General features: G+C 33.3%; 1 protein-coding gene across 1 annotated transcript; it reads left to right on the top strand.

The window, feature by feature from the left end:
* The first annotated feature begins 12,241 nt into the window (after window positions 1-12,241).
* LOC146540964 (uncharacterized) lies at window positions 12,242-15,645 on the top strand. Its single transcript, XM_085193996.1, has 4 exons — window positions 12,242-12,309; window positions 12,597-12,662; window positions 15,233-15,355; window positions 15,567-15,645. Exons 1-4 carry the CDS (start codon window positions 12,242-12,244, stop codon window positions 15,643-15,645), a joined length of 336 nt encoding a protein of 111 aa, XP_085050122.1.
* The last annotated feature ends 644 nt before the right edge of the window (window positions 15,646-16,289 follow it).

Raw genomic sequence — 16,289 nt, 5'->3', positions numbered from 1 at the left:
TCCACAAATTTATTACACTACAGCAGAAAGAATAATTAAATATATAAACTAAATAAACCAAGTCCAAGCATTATGAATTATTTATAACAATATAATGTGAATCGGTACAGTTGTATTATGTTAATATGTTGGCCTTCTGGCTATATATAATTTAATTTTGCGAATTATCGTCCGTACCACGTTTCTGATAAGAAGGTAATGAGAAGGAAATGGAAACTATGCTTGTTTATTTTGATTAGGAAAAGGTTGGGTGAGCAGTGTTTTATATTATTTGAAATAAATATTAGTGAATTTATTAAAGAAAAAAAAAAATATATAAGGAAATATGGGTTTGGAGGCAGAGCCACAAGCGTGTGACTGTAAAACGACGATTGTGGATTCGATTCTCACTCGGGGGAATAAGTTTATATTTTAATTCCTTCGCTCTGCTTCCAAGGCTAAAAACGCAGTGTTTTTACACTATGTTTTATTCTCATTATAGAGATATATTTATAAGTAAATACCTATCACTGAGGAAAGAAAGTGCAATTGTAATTAAACGATTTTTCATGTGATTTATGGCAGTCTCACACTGGGAATTTCTCTGACATGTTAAAGTGCGGCGTTGAGTTACTCCCACCTAACTCGCCATGTCTCATAATCGAACTGAAAATGAAATATCTCGACAATAAGCTATTTCTACATACCCTGCTTAAAAATCATAACTTTATTTTAAATTAAACAAAGAAAATCCACAACTTCCATTATCCAAATACAAAGATCTTTTATACAGAGGAAAAATAATAAACTAAACAATTTACGATATACAAACGAAATCTCCGTATACGTTGTCAAAACACGAACAACCCTTACAAATATGTGCATGTTATTACTGTAACATATAAATATGAATATAAAAAGATCAATAATCGTTTCATACAGCTATTTTATTACACGAACGAATTGCAGTAAGCTTGTTTGTTTATATTTACAGTACCTACTTGAATCTTATATACATACATCTTATACCACATATAGCACATATAGCTTTATAATCAGCATAGTTTATTTCTCTAGAATTAGGCGTAAATGGGAAACGGAGTGGCTTAACACTAGGTTCCCTCTGCCTACCCTTCTGTGAGCGGGATTCAGTGTGAAGCTAAAAAAAACTCTCCTTCGAATCCCAAAATAATAGTAATAAGCAATAAGACAATGCTATCAACCATATCATAAATTACATATAACAATATTTACCTAACCCAAAAAAACCTGAAACATAATGCTAAACAAAAAACGATAAATCTCTAGTGCCTATTCAAAAACGTTTTTATCGTCAGCTGGACAAACAATGGGAGGTAAATTAATAGCGGTGTTCATAATTCAAAGGAAAATCTTCTGGAAAAAAAAAACCTGGGATTTTTCAGTTCATTCAGTAAACGATAAACAATCGGCCAATTATTAAATTTGTTGTACCGACGATTCTGATGGAAAGTGAATTGGGTGGACGGAAATTACGGGAATATGGGGCATATTCCTTTAATTAATTTTGGTACAACCATGTTACATAAAGGATTTTTTATTCAATTTATCGAAGATTTTCAGATAACTAAAATGACTAACAAGCGGCGTTGAACGCTGACATTTGCTCTGAAGACATCCAACGAGTGTCTCTATACTAGAGCACTAAGATTTCTTTTAGTTCATAGAGATGACGACTAGTATATCATAATAATTTGTATTTCTAAGTTATTTGGAAAATCAAAAAATTGATGCTCAATAACAATGTAGGAATCAAAAAAAAATCAGCTTCACGCTGTATCCCGCCCACAGCACAGGCAGAGGGAACCACTCCCAAGACCCCCACTTTCTGCCGAATTCTGGAAGCATTGCGTGACACCAGAGTGAAGAAATGGAAATATATACGTAAATAAACATTTCACTTCCTCGAGTGGGGATCAAACTCACAACCGTCGCGTTACAGTCACACCCTTGTGCTGCTGCGCCCCAACGGCCTCAACAATGTAGAATAGCTGCATATAGCCAGGTATACCTAAACTGTAGGTATTAAAAATCCACCAATCTATACCCAAACTTACTGCATCAATCTAATAAGTGCAAAAACGCATTTCCAGTTCGTATTAAGTTTTGCCTGTTCGTGGCGTAAGATATTTATGGTAGTGAAGTGTACCGGCCGTGGATACTTTTTATACCGTACGATTTTTTATATTATACGACTATACGATTTTTTATCGCTGTATGGCAGAGCGAACTCAACGTCTCGGTTTGTCTTGTTACCAGAGTGTGGAAATGAAAATTATTAATTTCGAGTATGAATTAAATTCACACCCCAGCTGTTGTCAGGTTTCTAGTCAGAACTTGATAAGTCACTCTATTTTCTCTTTCCTTTTCTTAAATGTGGACATTTCTTTAACTCTAATAACTAGTGTAGAGTAATAATTGTTGTTTTATTTTTATTTTTTTAAATTTTGTACTGGTGCTCCCGTTGTTAGATCAACATGTAATGTAGCTATAGGTACAGAAACATAGCGGAGTGTGACATATTTGGAGTTATTTTCCAGAATACGGCGGAAAGTGGGGAACGGAGTGTCTTGACACTAGGTCTGGTCTGCTCTGGTCTGCCTACCCTACAGTGTGCTGCTGATTTAATTTAAAAACGTTTTATTCACCATTGCTACATTTGAACTTAGTTCTTATTATTTACTTAATCAATTTTTCTATTTTATTTCTCGTGGAATATAAGGGGAAATTTATAAATAGAACCTAAAAAAGATCATTAAATAATCGTACAGTATAAAAACTTTACATTTGGACCCAAGCCAATGCTGAACTGAGAAAAAGCTGATAGATTAACATGTGCTACAAATTTACAGTAATGATTTTAACATTGAATACTATAAAAGTTAAGATAAAATATATTTATAAAATTGAAACTCTGTCTAAACGGGAACGGAGTGTTGAACTTTAGGTTCTCAGGTTCCCTCTGCTTACTCTACTATTTGCGGAATACAGGATGAAATTAAAACAAAATATTAGATTCTTTAAATCGTACTTTTATTAGTAGTCGATGACAGAACAATATAAAAACATAATGACGCGTCACTAAGCTTCGTAGAACACAAAGAAACATAATAAACGGTCACAACAAGCGTTCTGAATATTCGAGCGCCATTAGAATAGTAATTTGTTGTAAATTCAAGTACAGAAGTTGCTAAAAGCCGCTAATTTGACAAAAGTAGTTTCGCAGTTGGGTAGCGCTGTGTCAAAAAGTTGACTAAAATCCTGCACTCGGGATGGGCATTATAATTATATTCGCTTTTAATTACATTAAACTTGTAATAAAAGAAATAATTAATTTAATTAGTTTGGGGCCTGTAGTGGCGTAGCGGCACAAGCGTGTGTTAACGCGAGAGGTCGTGCGTTCGATTCCTGGTCGATCGTTCTGCTGTGGAGGCAAAAGTGTGGGGTAGAGTTCCGCCACTCAACCGATGTCTCCAGAAAACGGCTAAGTGGTAGTCTCTCTCTGTCTACCCTGCTACATGCGAGATACAGCTAGAAGCCGATTTAATTAGCTATTTAATTTAGGTTGTGATAAGTAATTAACACAAGTATTAGTAAGCACAATGGTTGTGGATTCGATGTCCATTAAGACTGATGAATGATGGAGGTATATCTTCAACTTGGCGAGGCTGCACAGTAACATAGTATCTGATTGTAAACGTGACCGCAGGTTCGATTTCCACTCAGGTTAACGAATTTTTTTATTTCGCCGCTCTCACAAAATCTCGAAAACTGTTTGAAATATAGGCAACGGAATGTCTCGACACTAGGTTCACCTTACCCCGCTCTGTACAGGATAAAACGTGTAAAAAAATAACTCATTTAAAAATGAGAAAAAAAAGAAAAATCTACCAATGCCTTTACGTCGATAAGTGTCTATTCCTAAAACATTATCCCGTATCTAAAATAAAAGGGTCTCTCAAGTGTACTTCGGCATCCTCTATCATATAGCAAAGTAGGTAATACGACCATCGTATTGGATATTTGGTTGTTTAGATACTTAAATTAAATATTTATGCATTTTACAGTATATTTAGAAAAATCTGTTTTTAGAGTTCCGTACCTTAAAAAGAAAAACGGAACCCTTATAGGATAACGATTGATGTCCGTCCGCTGCCTAGACCATTTATCTCGAGATCGCGTGGTGTCAACTGAAATTTATTTATTTAGTTATTTCCTGCAAGAGATCTGTTACAAGCTTATAATTATAGTTATTATATACAAAATGAGTGCCTGTATACTCAAATTTCTCAATGTTTACGTAACTCCAGCGTCCTTCGCGACGACGGCGTAGGGTTCCATTCAGGGGAATGAATTATTTATTACTTAATCGAACCCACCTTAAGAACATCAGCTACTAACTACTAAGCCAAAAGGCTACAGAATGGAATTTATTCCATTTAATTACAATACCAGCCAACTCTTTCCACGCAGCTATAAAACTTTACCTGACCATATCTGAATATAATGCCCTCAACTAATTACTTAAACTTTGCGTAATTTACTACCCGCAATGAACTAATGCACTTGCTAACTCAACAACAGTAAATCGTTGAAGTATTTAGAATTACTAAAGTTTAATTATTTTTGATAATCGGCCTTTCCATTGAATTGTGAATGAATGCATTTGGCGGAACTAAACGCCGCGCTTTACCTCAACACCGGAGCGAAAAAATTAAAATATTAAATATTTTGTTTCAAGTGGGAATCCAAGCCATAACCGAACAGCTTATGAAGAGATAACCAGAGTGAGAAGTGAAGAGTGCCAAGTATGTAAGATTAATGGCAGAACTTAACGCCGTCTATAACTAATAATATGAAACAGAATCCCCAATCTTCCAATACCAAAATTATAGTAAACTACTAAAATTATCATTTGATAACATTTTTATACAGCGCTAAACACAGTAATCATATCTCCGTCCCATCTTTCCCAATTTGCCAGAAAATGGCGATCGTGCAGGAACTATTCTAACGAAATGGTCGAGATAATATCGTCCTCTCATCATTAATTCAGAATGTACCACAACTTTCCTCTTTCAGTCTGTGGGGATACGTTTAATTTAATAATTGTATATTATTTTATGTATGAATCTATATTGGTACAGTGATTCTTTTCTTTTTGAAGGTAACAGGTTCCAATTTTATTGGGGAAAATGTTTTTGTCTTCTTTTTTAGTTTGAATTGGGATAAAATGAGCTAAATAAATACATATATTTGACAATATGAATACCCATTAGCTGAGTTAAAAAAATAAAGTTGTAGATTTTTGTTAATTGGAAAAAAAATTGTCTTTATAATTTATTTTTGATAGTTTGAACCTTTTAAAAGTGGCCGTTTGTCTGCTTCTCCAAGCTAAAAAATGGAAATAAATAACTTCCTCAAGCAGGAAACGAATCCACAATCATGGTATTTACACAAGATATTTGCTATTGTTTTTAATAAAAATAAGGTAAAATTTCATCTTTAACACTGTGTAAATACTTAAAGCAGATAATCATATTTTTATGTACACTAATTAATTTACGCAAACACGTGATTTAATAAACGATTTATTTATTTACCATTACGGTCGCATTTAAAATTAATTAACTATGCAAGAGTTGATATTAAAGCTTTGAACTATATTTTCTTGTTTTTTCTTTTCTTTAGCTTCACGCTTTATTCCGCACATAGATAAGTAGGCAGAGGGAACCTGGGAAACTACTGTTCCTACACTGCGTCAAGGCAGAGCACGGTAGATAAAAAAAATCGAAATATTAAGATATTCCGTATTCCTCTTTATAACAAATTTTCGAGACATTTAGAGTAGAGTAGCGGAGTTCAACGCCGGTTCTAACAAATGTTACCTACTAGAGCAAGAAAATGGAATAACTCATTTCTTTGAGGAGAATTTGAACCTACAACCATCACATTTACTATCAGACGTTTATCTATATGAATATAATTTTTTTCTTCATTTTTTCTCATATTCACATTATATCGAGGAAGTAAACAAAGTGAATGCATACTATGGGATTTCTCCTATAATATCGGCGTTCTTTAATTTCCTGTGCAGGAAAACGTAATAAATAGCTATTATCTTAGCATCGAGCCACCCTTTGCCATATGGTCGGGGTTTTGCTCTCAAAATTGGTTTTTTGTAGGTTACTGCTGATTTATCTCTTATGGAATAAGAGTTTTAACAATGTATTGTGTTAAGGAGATATTTAGTTTTATGATTACTTTTTTTTATCTACTTTAAGAGTCGACGAAATAAAATATTTAATATTTGCATTTTCTTTGCTTTGGTAACGAGACAAACCGCGGCGTTGAATTCCGCCACTAAACAGACAATGCCTCCAGAATTCGATGGATGGGGTGAGCGGGAGTGTCTTAACATTAGCAATATTGTGCCTATAGAACTACAATAATCTATAAAAAAAACTTTCCTCGGCAAAAGTGGTTGATTTATCCTTTTATAATACTAGCGACTTACACGTAACTTTGCTTACTTAAGATTGTTGTAATAGTAAACCCAAATAAAAAAAACTTTACAATAATTAAAGCCTATGCGTTACTATCATGTATCAGCTATATTACTGTTAAGTATCATCCAAATCCATTCATCCGTTCGTTTTGGAGTAAAAGTGGAACAAACAACCATCCTCGCAAACCTTCACATTTATTATATTGGTAGCGTAAAACAAAACAAAACCCAAAAACTTTTAGTCATATTCCAAAACAAAAAGAAATCTTAGAAACTTAACAATTTAGAGCTAGAACGCTCAAAGGAAATCCGAGTAGCATTTGAATGATAAATGCCATCTCAATCTAAAGTTTGCGACTTGCCGATTGCTCCATTTATCCTCTTCTAACAACTTTGCTACAATTGCTTTGGTTTTTTTTTTTCATATAAATTGCATGCAATTTTTCTTGTTTCTTGTAATGTGATGTGCAGCTAAAGTTACGGAATGTGTATGAGAAAGTCGATTTTTCATAACCTGAAAATTTGAATTAAGTTGTAAGTTAGAGGTCGTGGTATGTGGGTTCGATTCTCACTTGGAGGAAGTGGTGGTGTTGAGTGCCGTCACTCAGCATGCAATGGCTCTATAATTGAAGACAAAAGGAACGAAGTGTCTTAATACTAGGTTCTCAGGTTCTCGGTGCCTACTGCTATGTGAAGGTAGACTGAAGGAACTTGGGCACTTCATGTTACGACCTTTTTTTCATTGCAAGCATTGCGTGCTTAGGGTTGGAACTAAATGAAAATGAAAATATTAAATATTTAATTCCCCGAGTGGGTTGGGTTCTTGGGTTCAGTTCGAACCCAAAACTTTTTTAAATTAATTAAATTCGATGATATTAGCTTTTATCATCCAGTCCCAGGCATTGGTGATCATCATGGGCATATTAAGGCATATTTGTATTGTGCGTAGCTGCTGTCAATATGAGGCACGTAATGTAATAAGGTATTATATATTGTACCCTACATAAATTATTATAATATTTTCTTATATAATATGGACCTATATAATAATATTATATCTTTAGAACCTAGCTAAAACAGTAAAAGGTAAGATTTTACGATCGTTTTGAATAAAAATTTTCTTTGCCGCACAGAGGTTGTAGACAAAAGACAAAGTAGTACCACTTGAGGCCACTTTGCGGATGCGGGCTTTGAGACGACACTTGAAAAATGACACCATCATTTTCAAATTTAACAAACTAGTCTTGCTGTGGAGAACATAATAAACCACAAATGATAATTAGGTAAACGTTACATTTTTATGTCTATAAATAAATTATATTCATGTGTAACTTACAAAAATTTACAAAAATGGGCACAAATGTTTGACAAATGCCTCCAGAGCTCATCGGAAAATGGAGAACGGAGTGTCTGAACACTGGGCTCCCTTAGCCTCCCCTGCTATGTGCGGGATATAGCGTAAAGTTGAAAAAAAAATGGTTGTTTTCCTTTATTTTTGTTTAAATCATGTGGTAGCCTAAAAAAAAAACACTTAACAAAATTGCCAAATTTCAAAAACCATGGTATCACTACACATGCTATAATACTTAGAGAGCTCTGTACGTTATATTTACGTTATATTATTCGGAACAGATACCGCGAGTGTTCTCGACAAACGTATGAACTTGTAAGGTTCATTCATTTTTTTTTATATATAAAAAATACTTAAAATATATTAATTGTCATATAAAAATATTAATATTATATAGAATTTTTTCATTTCCTTTCCTGTCCTTATTTCTGATATAAATTAAAAGAAAGTTTATCTATCTTTATATATATAATCGAAAGGTCACTCACTCATCACGAAATCTCAGAAACTACAAGTGCCAGGAATCTCAAATTTTGCATAGGAGTTACTTATAGGACGTAGGTGCTCGCTAAGACGGGAATTTGCAATATTCGACTTCTAAGGGGTTGTTTTTGGGGTCGAAAGTTTGTATGAAACTTCGTTACTACAAATGCTAGGAGTCTCAAATTTTATATAGACGTCACTAGGACGTAGTCATGGAGACAGAAATTAATAATAACATAGTTCACGCGGGTTTACACCCGCGTGAACTATGTTATTATTAATTATTTCTTTCGCGGTTACCCGCGAGCGGGCCGCTAGTAAGCTATATAATAAAAAGAGCTGTTATCGCAAGGGTGGACCAAATTAATACACAGAATATCATGAATTCAATTTAATCAAAAAAACGCTGTACCCCGCACACAACAGGATAGGCAGAGGGAACCTAGTGTCCGTTCCTCATCTTCCGCCGCATTCCGAAGGCATTGCGTGTTGAGTAGCGGAACTCAACGCCACGCTTTGCCTTTTTACCAGAGCGAAGAAAATAAAGATATTAAATATTACATTTCCTCGAGTGGGAATCGAACCCAGAACCAGTCGCGTTCTAATCACACTCGGTGCCCTTGTTTCATGCTTTATCATGTATATAAACCTACACTAGGTTTATATATGGCAACTTCTATATCCATTTTCTGTTCGCATTCGAGTGGGAAATAAAAATATTTTTCCCCGTATGAGAATCGAACCTAAAACAATTGCGTTTATAGTCATAAAACCATGGCCGTTAAATACAACACCAATCTAAAAAAAAAATTGCACTATAATTTAAATTCTTCTTTTTCTATTGCATTAGATAAATCTTTCCTACACAGCCAATATATCTTAAATCTACAAAGATTTAAAACGAGTTAAACAACTTAAACAAAGGAGATCGGAAAAGAAAACGTTCCCATAGGTATTAATTCTAAAATAAATAATGTCCATCTTAGAAACAATTACTTTCGTACGTTTCAAATAACGGCTGCAACAAATAAATTAAATGTTACAAATACAGTTTATTTTATTTATCGGAAATGGCCAGTGAGCGAAATAAAATAAAGCGGAGAATGGAGTGTTTTGGCACTAGATTGTCTTCTCTTACCTTGCTTTATGCGGGTGAAGCTGATTATAAAGTAACTTGGTTTAAACCCTTAAGGCTCTATATACTTAACACTAAAAAAGGTCTAAATCCCCTTTTGGGGAGTGACAGAAAATAGCACTTCAAGTTAAAATAACATTATATAAATTAAATATTTTCACAGAATCAAGAATTTTAGTAAGTATCAAACCCAGATTTAAATATCAAAGGCTAAATTAGTAAAAGCCAACCTAATTTAATTTGTAAATTTTTAAATTAATGTAAGCCTTTTTGAGAACGTTTGAAAGTGATATGAGCTAACTGTCTAGGGGTAAAATGTGGTTGCGCATACATAAATATTGTATATAGGTTCGATTACCACTTAGGGAAATTTAGCTGGATATCTAAGAGAGTCGAATGTAGAGATATTCCACATTCTGCCTGGGAAAATTTGTCTCCAATGGCAGAACTCACCGCCGTCCTGTGTCTATCAGAGCACGGATACGATAATAAAATATTTCCCTGAATAGAAATCGAATCTACAACCTCGCCTATCGTGAGAAGTTCTCCCACTATATTAGAACGGCATTTCAATATAATAAGAAAATTTTAATGGAAACGGAGTGACTTAACACTAGTTTCCCAGATTTTATCTGCCTACTCTGCTACATGTGGGATACATCGTGAAGCTGAATAAATAACTTATTATATGTTAAACCAATCTAGTAATATAAGTCATTTATCTACTGACGATTAAATTGAAATTTCGTATACAAATTTAGTTTGCTTTTTTATAATAAGCTCTTAGCTAATACTATTACTTATATAAAATACTGTTTACCCGTATAAAAAACCTAAGGAAGATTTTTTCAGGACACTAACAATTTATGACGATAATATTTATAATATATTTTATTACAGCATATTTATAGCCATAATAATAAAATACAACCCCCGAATCTATTTACTAAAGTAATATATCTCTAACCCACGAAAATATTCTACGCCTTGTTAGTCTTTATGAAAAATAGAAGTACAACTACGAAGGATTCCACGTCATAAGCTTATAGCGATTTATTTAAATTTTTATATTATTGCATTTCTACACTTTATGAGAGGCTGAGAAAATATGTTTGGTTCTCCACTTTGCCTCAAATAATTCTGTCCTTGTGAAAATAAATTAGTTTAGTCGACATTTTATGCTTAGTTTATTATAACAAATAAATAAAAAACCAGGAGGCGCACGTACTGCACCAAGTGCTACAAGTGGTATAGGATAGTAGTAGTAGTTTTCTAGTAACCTGTGATTAGTTCTTCCATTCATGTTTTGATTCCATTATCAGACCAGTTCGATGGTACCATGTATATAATGCATATTGCCACCTACATTTTGTGAATAAATTAATGAGTTTTTTATAAATTACGTATTATTTAATGTACAAACTGGTTCAAACAATAAAATGAAAGCATACATTAAATTGCGGTGGATATTAGAAATAAAAGTGTATAATAATTCAGGATTAGTTAGTGTTTTTCTATACTAACGATGAATTAAGATGAAAATCAAAATACAAAAATAAGCATAATATTAATAATTAAAATAATTATCATTTAGCCTATTATCGAAATCATTTATATTTTACCGTTGTCAAATCTCCCATGGCTTAACAACACCCTAACCTCTTTATGTGGGCGTCGTATCAATCATTCTTGCAGGTGACAATACCGACAAAGGAACCACATAGGCACTGAAATTGTCAATTGGGGCGCTGTCATTTTCGTAAGAATTTTTTTTTCTCCATATAATCAATTACATTGAAGATCTTATTAGATTTTGTCACCGAATTTTTGATGTATGTGGAAAGATGTTAATATCGTAACTTATTGATATTGGGAATTAATCATTCTTGAGAGCTTCTTTGAAGTGAAATGGTATACTTATTACATAAACTTTGTATAGATCTCTTTTAATACTGAGAAAGTTATACATATTACGTTATAGGAATAAAAAGTGTGTCGACAAAGAAGAATGCTTAGAGGAAGCTTTATATTAGTCACTAAAATAGAGGCCAGTTGTAGCGTAGGAACACAAGCGTGTGACTGTAAGCGCGTCAGGTTGTAGGTTCGATCCCCCCTTGAGGAAATTAAATATTTAATATTTTCATTTCTTCACTCTGTTTGCGACTGTTTCAATAGATTTCATCTACTTATCCCCACTAAAATGCAATTATAAGGAAGTATTAAAAAAATAGTCTGCCACGATAAATTCTATAGGTAAATATTACAAAATTATATGTAATTCATTATGAATTTAAATTTAAAATAAAGGGAAGTTATCAAAATTTCGTATTTGTTCAGCTTATTTGGTAGACTTCAAAATTTCTACGAACGCAGATAGCAACCTACATGTAAAATATACTATGTATTTACACAAGCATCTAATGTTTTTTCAGGATGAATCTAGTTTTCATAGAAAATTTCATTTGATAGTAATTCAAAAATTTAGTTAGAACTTTTATAGCTAATTAAGAGGCACAAGTACAGTGTGGGTTCGATTTCCACTCGAAGAAAAAACTATTTAATAATTTCATTCAACAAAGCACAAAAAACTCCTTTGAATTATTAAAAACACGTTTCTTACTGTCAGTATTAATCTGCCAATTTAAAGTAAATTGTATACGATGTGAGTTTTAAAACGTGAAAAAAATAACCATTGAAAATGCATAAAAATAAGCAATTTTACAAGAAAAATTAATGAGACGCGGCAATGGGGCTGACGGGGAGCAAAGTAATGATCGCCCGTCGGAAAATCGATGAAGCAACAAGTAATTCCAGGTACCTATATATGTATATTGTTATCAAAGATAATTTTGTTATAATATATATATAGCTAGCTAGCTCTCTGCCGGCGGAGCTTAACGCCGCATTTTTAACCTAAAATTTTATAGTTCTTTTTATTACATCATAATATTTTCTATTTTTTTTTTCATTCATTCACCCCGAATTGCGTTTTTGAATAGCGGAACTTAACGCTATACTATGTACTACAAAGTGGGAAATACAAATAATTCATTCACTCGATCTCTATATTTTATACAATAATTTTATTTTTCTTTTTACAGCTTATCCAATCTTCGATATGTAATGAACGCAGACAAGTCCAAATGGAAAGTTTTCAGGAAAAGAGAGTGAGTCACTATTACAATGATTTATACTAGTTTTTTCGTAGTTCACTTGATATATTAATAAACGGACTACCTAATAAATTAAGATTTTGTTAATTTGAACCACTAGTTTCTGAGATTAGCGCGGTTAATCAAACAAACTCTTAATATCAGTATAAATGGCATACTTAACATGAACAGTTCATAGGTTCATTTCTCACGGATAATTGTGAGAATTAAACTACTTGTTGTTACAAAACTACTTATATTAGATAAGTATACCTTATAGAAAATGTTTTAGTTAAATAAACTTAGGCATGTCTTATTGATATTAACCTTTTTAAATTTTACACCATTTTTCTTTGACGGTTGTATTATGTTTTTTTTTTTCATAATTGAGCGGTGTTTGGAGAACGCATTGTCTTAACATTAGGCTCCCTCTGTTTAGCATGCTACATTCGATGACTATTAAATCCGACATTTTGCGGAATTGGCTTAGGAAGACTGTATCGATATTTTTTTTGACATTTTCAACAAATTTATCTCAAGCAAAATAGCTAGGGATTCCAATCTATGACAACTTCCACGCAAATACATCCCAACTGCTTCACAGCGGAGCTTTTTTCTTTTTTTATATACCTATATATAAATAAACCTACACGAAACTCCATCTAAAATGACAACTCCCTCCTTGTTAATACCACAAAAACTATTAGACCGCGAGACAGATGTGTTTTACGAGTACTAATACAAAGTTATCTCTAATAACAGACGACATATTGCATACCCAAGTTCAATACAGCAGAATATTCTAGTAATTTCTAGTATTTTCTAGAAATATAATAATATGAAATCCTAAATCTATACATATTTACAATTGAGGTGTCTGTTTGTGGCTGTCCATAAAATAATTGCGTTTTTCAAGTGCATGCAGAACTACTTACAAGATCAAACGATGTTGAAATTTCTCTCTCTAAGTCTGTTTGTATTTCTGTTTGTCCCTGGCTAATCTCCAGAATATCTATACTGATTTTTTGAGGATTTCACTGGTAGATAGAGAAGAATGTCGAGCAAAATGCTTTTTATACCTAGAATTCCAGCAGTATTTGGATTTACGCTTGAAAACCCGTAAAAGGGGGGCGAAGCGGGTTTGCCGCTAGTATAAAATATAACAACGCTATGTCCAATTAATTAACAACATGCTTATAGTAGCGAGTATTGGAAGGAAAAATATTAGAATTTTTCTTTCAAGAATTATTTTCTGAAAACATTGTGTATTGGATATTAGAACTCGATAGAGTATTAAGGTTTAATTTCATTAAGAAAATGTTGTTTTTAATATAGAATCTCACTGTAAATGTCGATAGTGGTAAGTTTTATTTCTTCTCGGGGGACTGACATCTTTTCATTCCGCCATTTACGTACAGTATGTCTCCTAATCATGGAAAAAGGAAATGGGAAACAGTGTACGGGTAGGCAGGTACGGGTAGAAAGAACCTGACGTTAAGTGACTGGCGTGACGTTGAATTTTGTTACACAATTGAACCCGCAACCGTCGCGTTTACAATCAGGCTATGTGTATAAAATATGCTACTTGACGGTAGTTTAGTCGAATTCCTTCCAAATTTCAAAAATCATATGTAGAAATGATATGTAACTTTAAAATGCACAGCAAAGTTCTCCTAAGAGCCCTCATACTCGTATGTACCGCGAAATTGAGTGCGACGGGTAATGCAGATAGAAAACTGCATGTTTTGAAGATATATAGGTTTACAAAAACATGGTTTGACTTAAAATATTTGGATGTAAGATGGTTTTCTTAGAATATTTGTTTCGGGAGGGAGTGTCTTAACACTTCGTTTCTTGCACTCTGCTAAGTGCGGGATAAACCGTGAAGCCAAAAAACAAATTTGGCAGAAAGTGGGGGAGTGGAGCATCTACACACTAAGTTCCTTCTGCCTACCCTGCTATATGTGGGATACTGCGTGGGGCTAACAAAGTATTTATAATTTTCAATAGTGACCCACTTCTCTTTCTCTATATTCTATAACATTAATGTTTGACTGAATGATAATATGTTAGAACAGATAAATTACTGAATTAGAACACAGGCTAAACCACGTTAACCCCAAAGCTAATGAACCGAGACTGCTGACGCCATTCCTTTAGAAACTATATTTCCACCACTAAAACGTATCAATTTTCCTAATACCTACTAAGATTTTTTTCGTATACGAACATTGTTAGTAAGAAATGAAAAGTGCTTATTTATTTTATATTATTAGTTATGTTTGTGGGTGGAAATTTATATAGCCTATATTTAAATACACAGAGTCTGACTGAAACCGCGATGGGTATTAGTTCGATTCCCGCTCGGAGAAAATAGTTATTATCATTTTCAGCGACAACGACAAAGTGCGGGGTTGATTTCCTCCTTTCAACACACAATATCCCAAAAAATTCGGGCACAGTGGGTAACAAAGTGTCTCAGCACTAGGTTCCCTTCAACCTGTATATAATATCCAAGATACAGCATAAAGCTAGGCAAAAAGAGTGTAATTTAGGTTAAAATTGACTATTTTCGTATTTTCCAGGGCCGTCCCCATCCCCGCCTACCCCGCGTCTCTAAAGCCTGGCAAAGGCTGTCCGTGCGGCAACAACGGGCCGTGCAAACAAAAAATCACACCCAGAGGCGTGACTATACATTATCCCCAAAAGTTTGTATGAATGTTATACTAGCCACGTAGCCGCGGCTTCGCCCGCTTATAATTATTGTTATATTATTATTAAATTAATATGTTTTTTTTTAATTATTTTCACTTCAAAAATCTGCTTTTGTGCGTAATTGTATTTGTATTTTCTATGTTCTAAGCAATTTTACCCACAAAAATTTAAAATGAAGTAAAATAAGTTTAAAAATGTTTGCAGAAAAAACAGATTTGCAAAGTTTGGTTCCAGCAAGGGCTACCTACCGCCTAAGAAAGAAACAGTGTATCGTGCCAGGTAATAAAAAAATATAACACACAAATTAATACAATTAATGAGGAAATACATATTTCCCATACAAAAAAAATCGATCATGTTGTATGTACGTAGTATATATATTACATTCCAATTCGAATTATATATTTTTGTAAGTTTTGATTTAGAACTAAATTTGCGTAGACTTTAAGTCTTAAAATAGAAATTCTTGTTATTCCCCGTTCCCGCAAGAAATTAAAAAAAACTCTCTCTTAGTGTTCTCCTATACTCCTCTTAAGCTTATATGACGAAAAGTTCAAGTGTAACTTTGTCTGAATGACTAAGTAACTGATGCGTTTTAAATATAAATAAATAAAATTATGGACAGGGTGCAGGCAAGATTTAAACAAAGTATAAAACGAAGCAATTTATCATTAACACTTTTCTAAATCTATATTAGAGACGAATAGCTAAAATATAATACCATAATTTCAACATAAACTTTGCTGCTTTCGCAAGACTTGGAAACCATAACCAAAATTAATTTGCCTGTTCCAGCCCAAAAGTAAAGGTGATACGACAAAGGAAGTTTCCCTGGGGATAGACAACGGTTGTGCCCGCACTATTTGTAACTCGGCGTCTGTTAGTTTATTAGGTAATCGTTTATATGTTAATTTATATAGCATTATG

The sequence above is a fragment of the Heliconius melpomene genome, chromosome 1, assembly GCF_056956725.1.
Source record: "Heliconius melpomene rosina isolate 202511_hmr_F chromosome 1, ASM5695672v1, whole genome shotgun sequence".
In the NCBI taxonomy this organism is placed as follows: Eukaryota; Metazoa; Arthropoda; class Insecta; order Lepidoptera; family Nymphalidae; genus Heliconius; species Heliconius melpomene.
The sequence above is the reverse complement of the archived record's forward strand: the minus strand, read 5'-3'. Positions and strand labels throughout refer to the sequence as shown.

What these genes read in the sequence shown, in the direction of transcription:
- LOC146540964 (XM_085193996.1), top strand. Translation starts at nt 12,242, where the DNA reads ATGGGGCTGACGGGGAGCAAAGTAATGATCGCCCGTCGGAAAATCGAT. An exon ending in AAAGTTTTCAGGAAAAGAGA is followed by an intron (nt 12,663 to 15,232) that starts GTGAGTCACTAT and finishes CGTATTTTCCAG; the next exon opens with GGCCGTCCCCATCCCCGCCT. An exon ending in ACTATACATTATCCCCAAAA is followed by an intron (nt 15,356 to 15,566) that starts GTTTGTATGAAT and finishes AAATGTTTGCAG; the next exon opens with AAAAAACAGATTTGCAAAGT.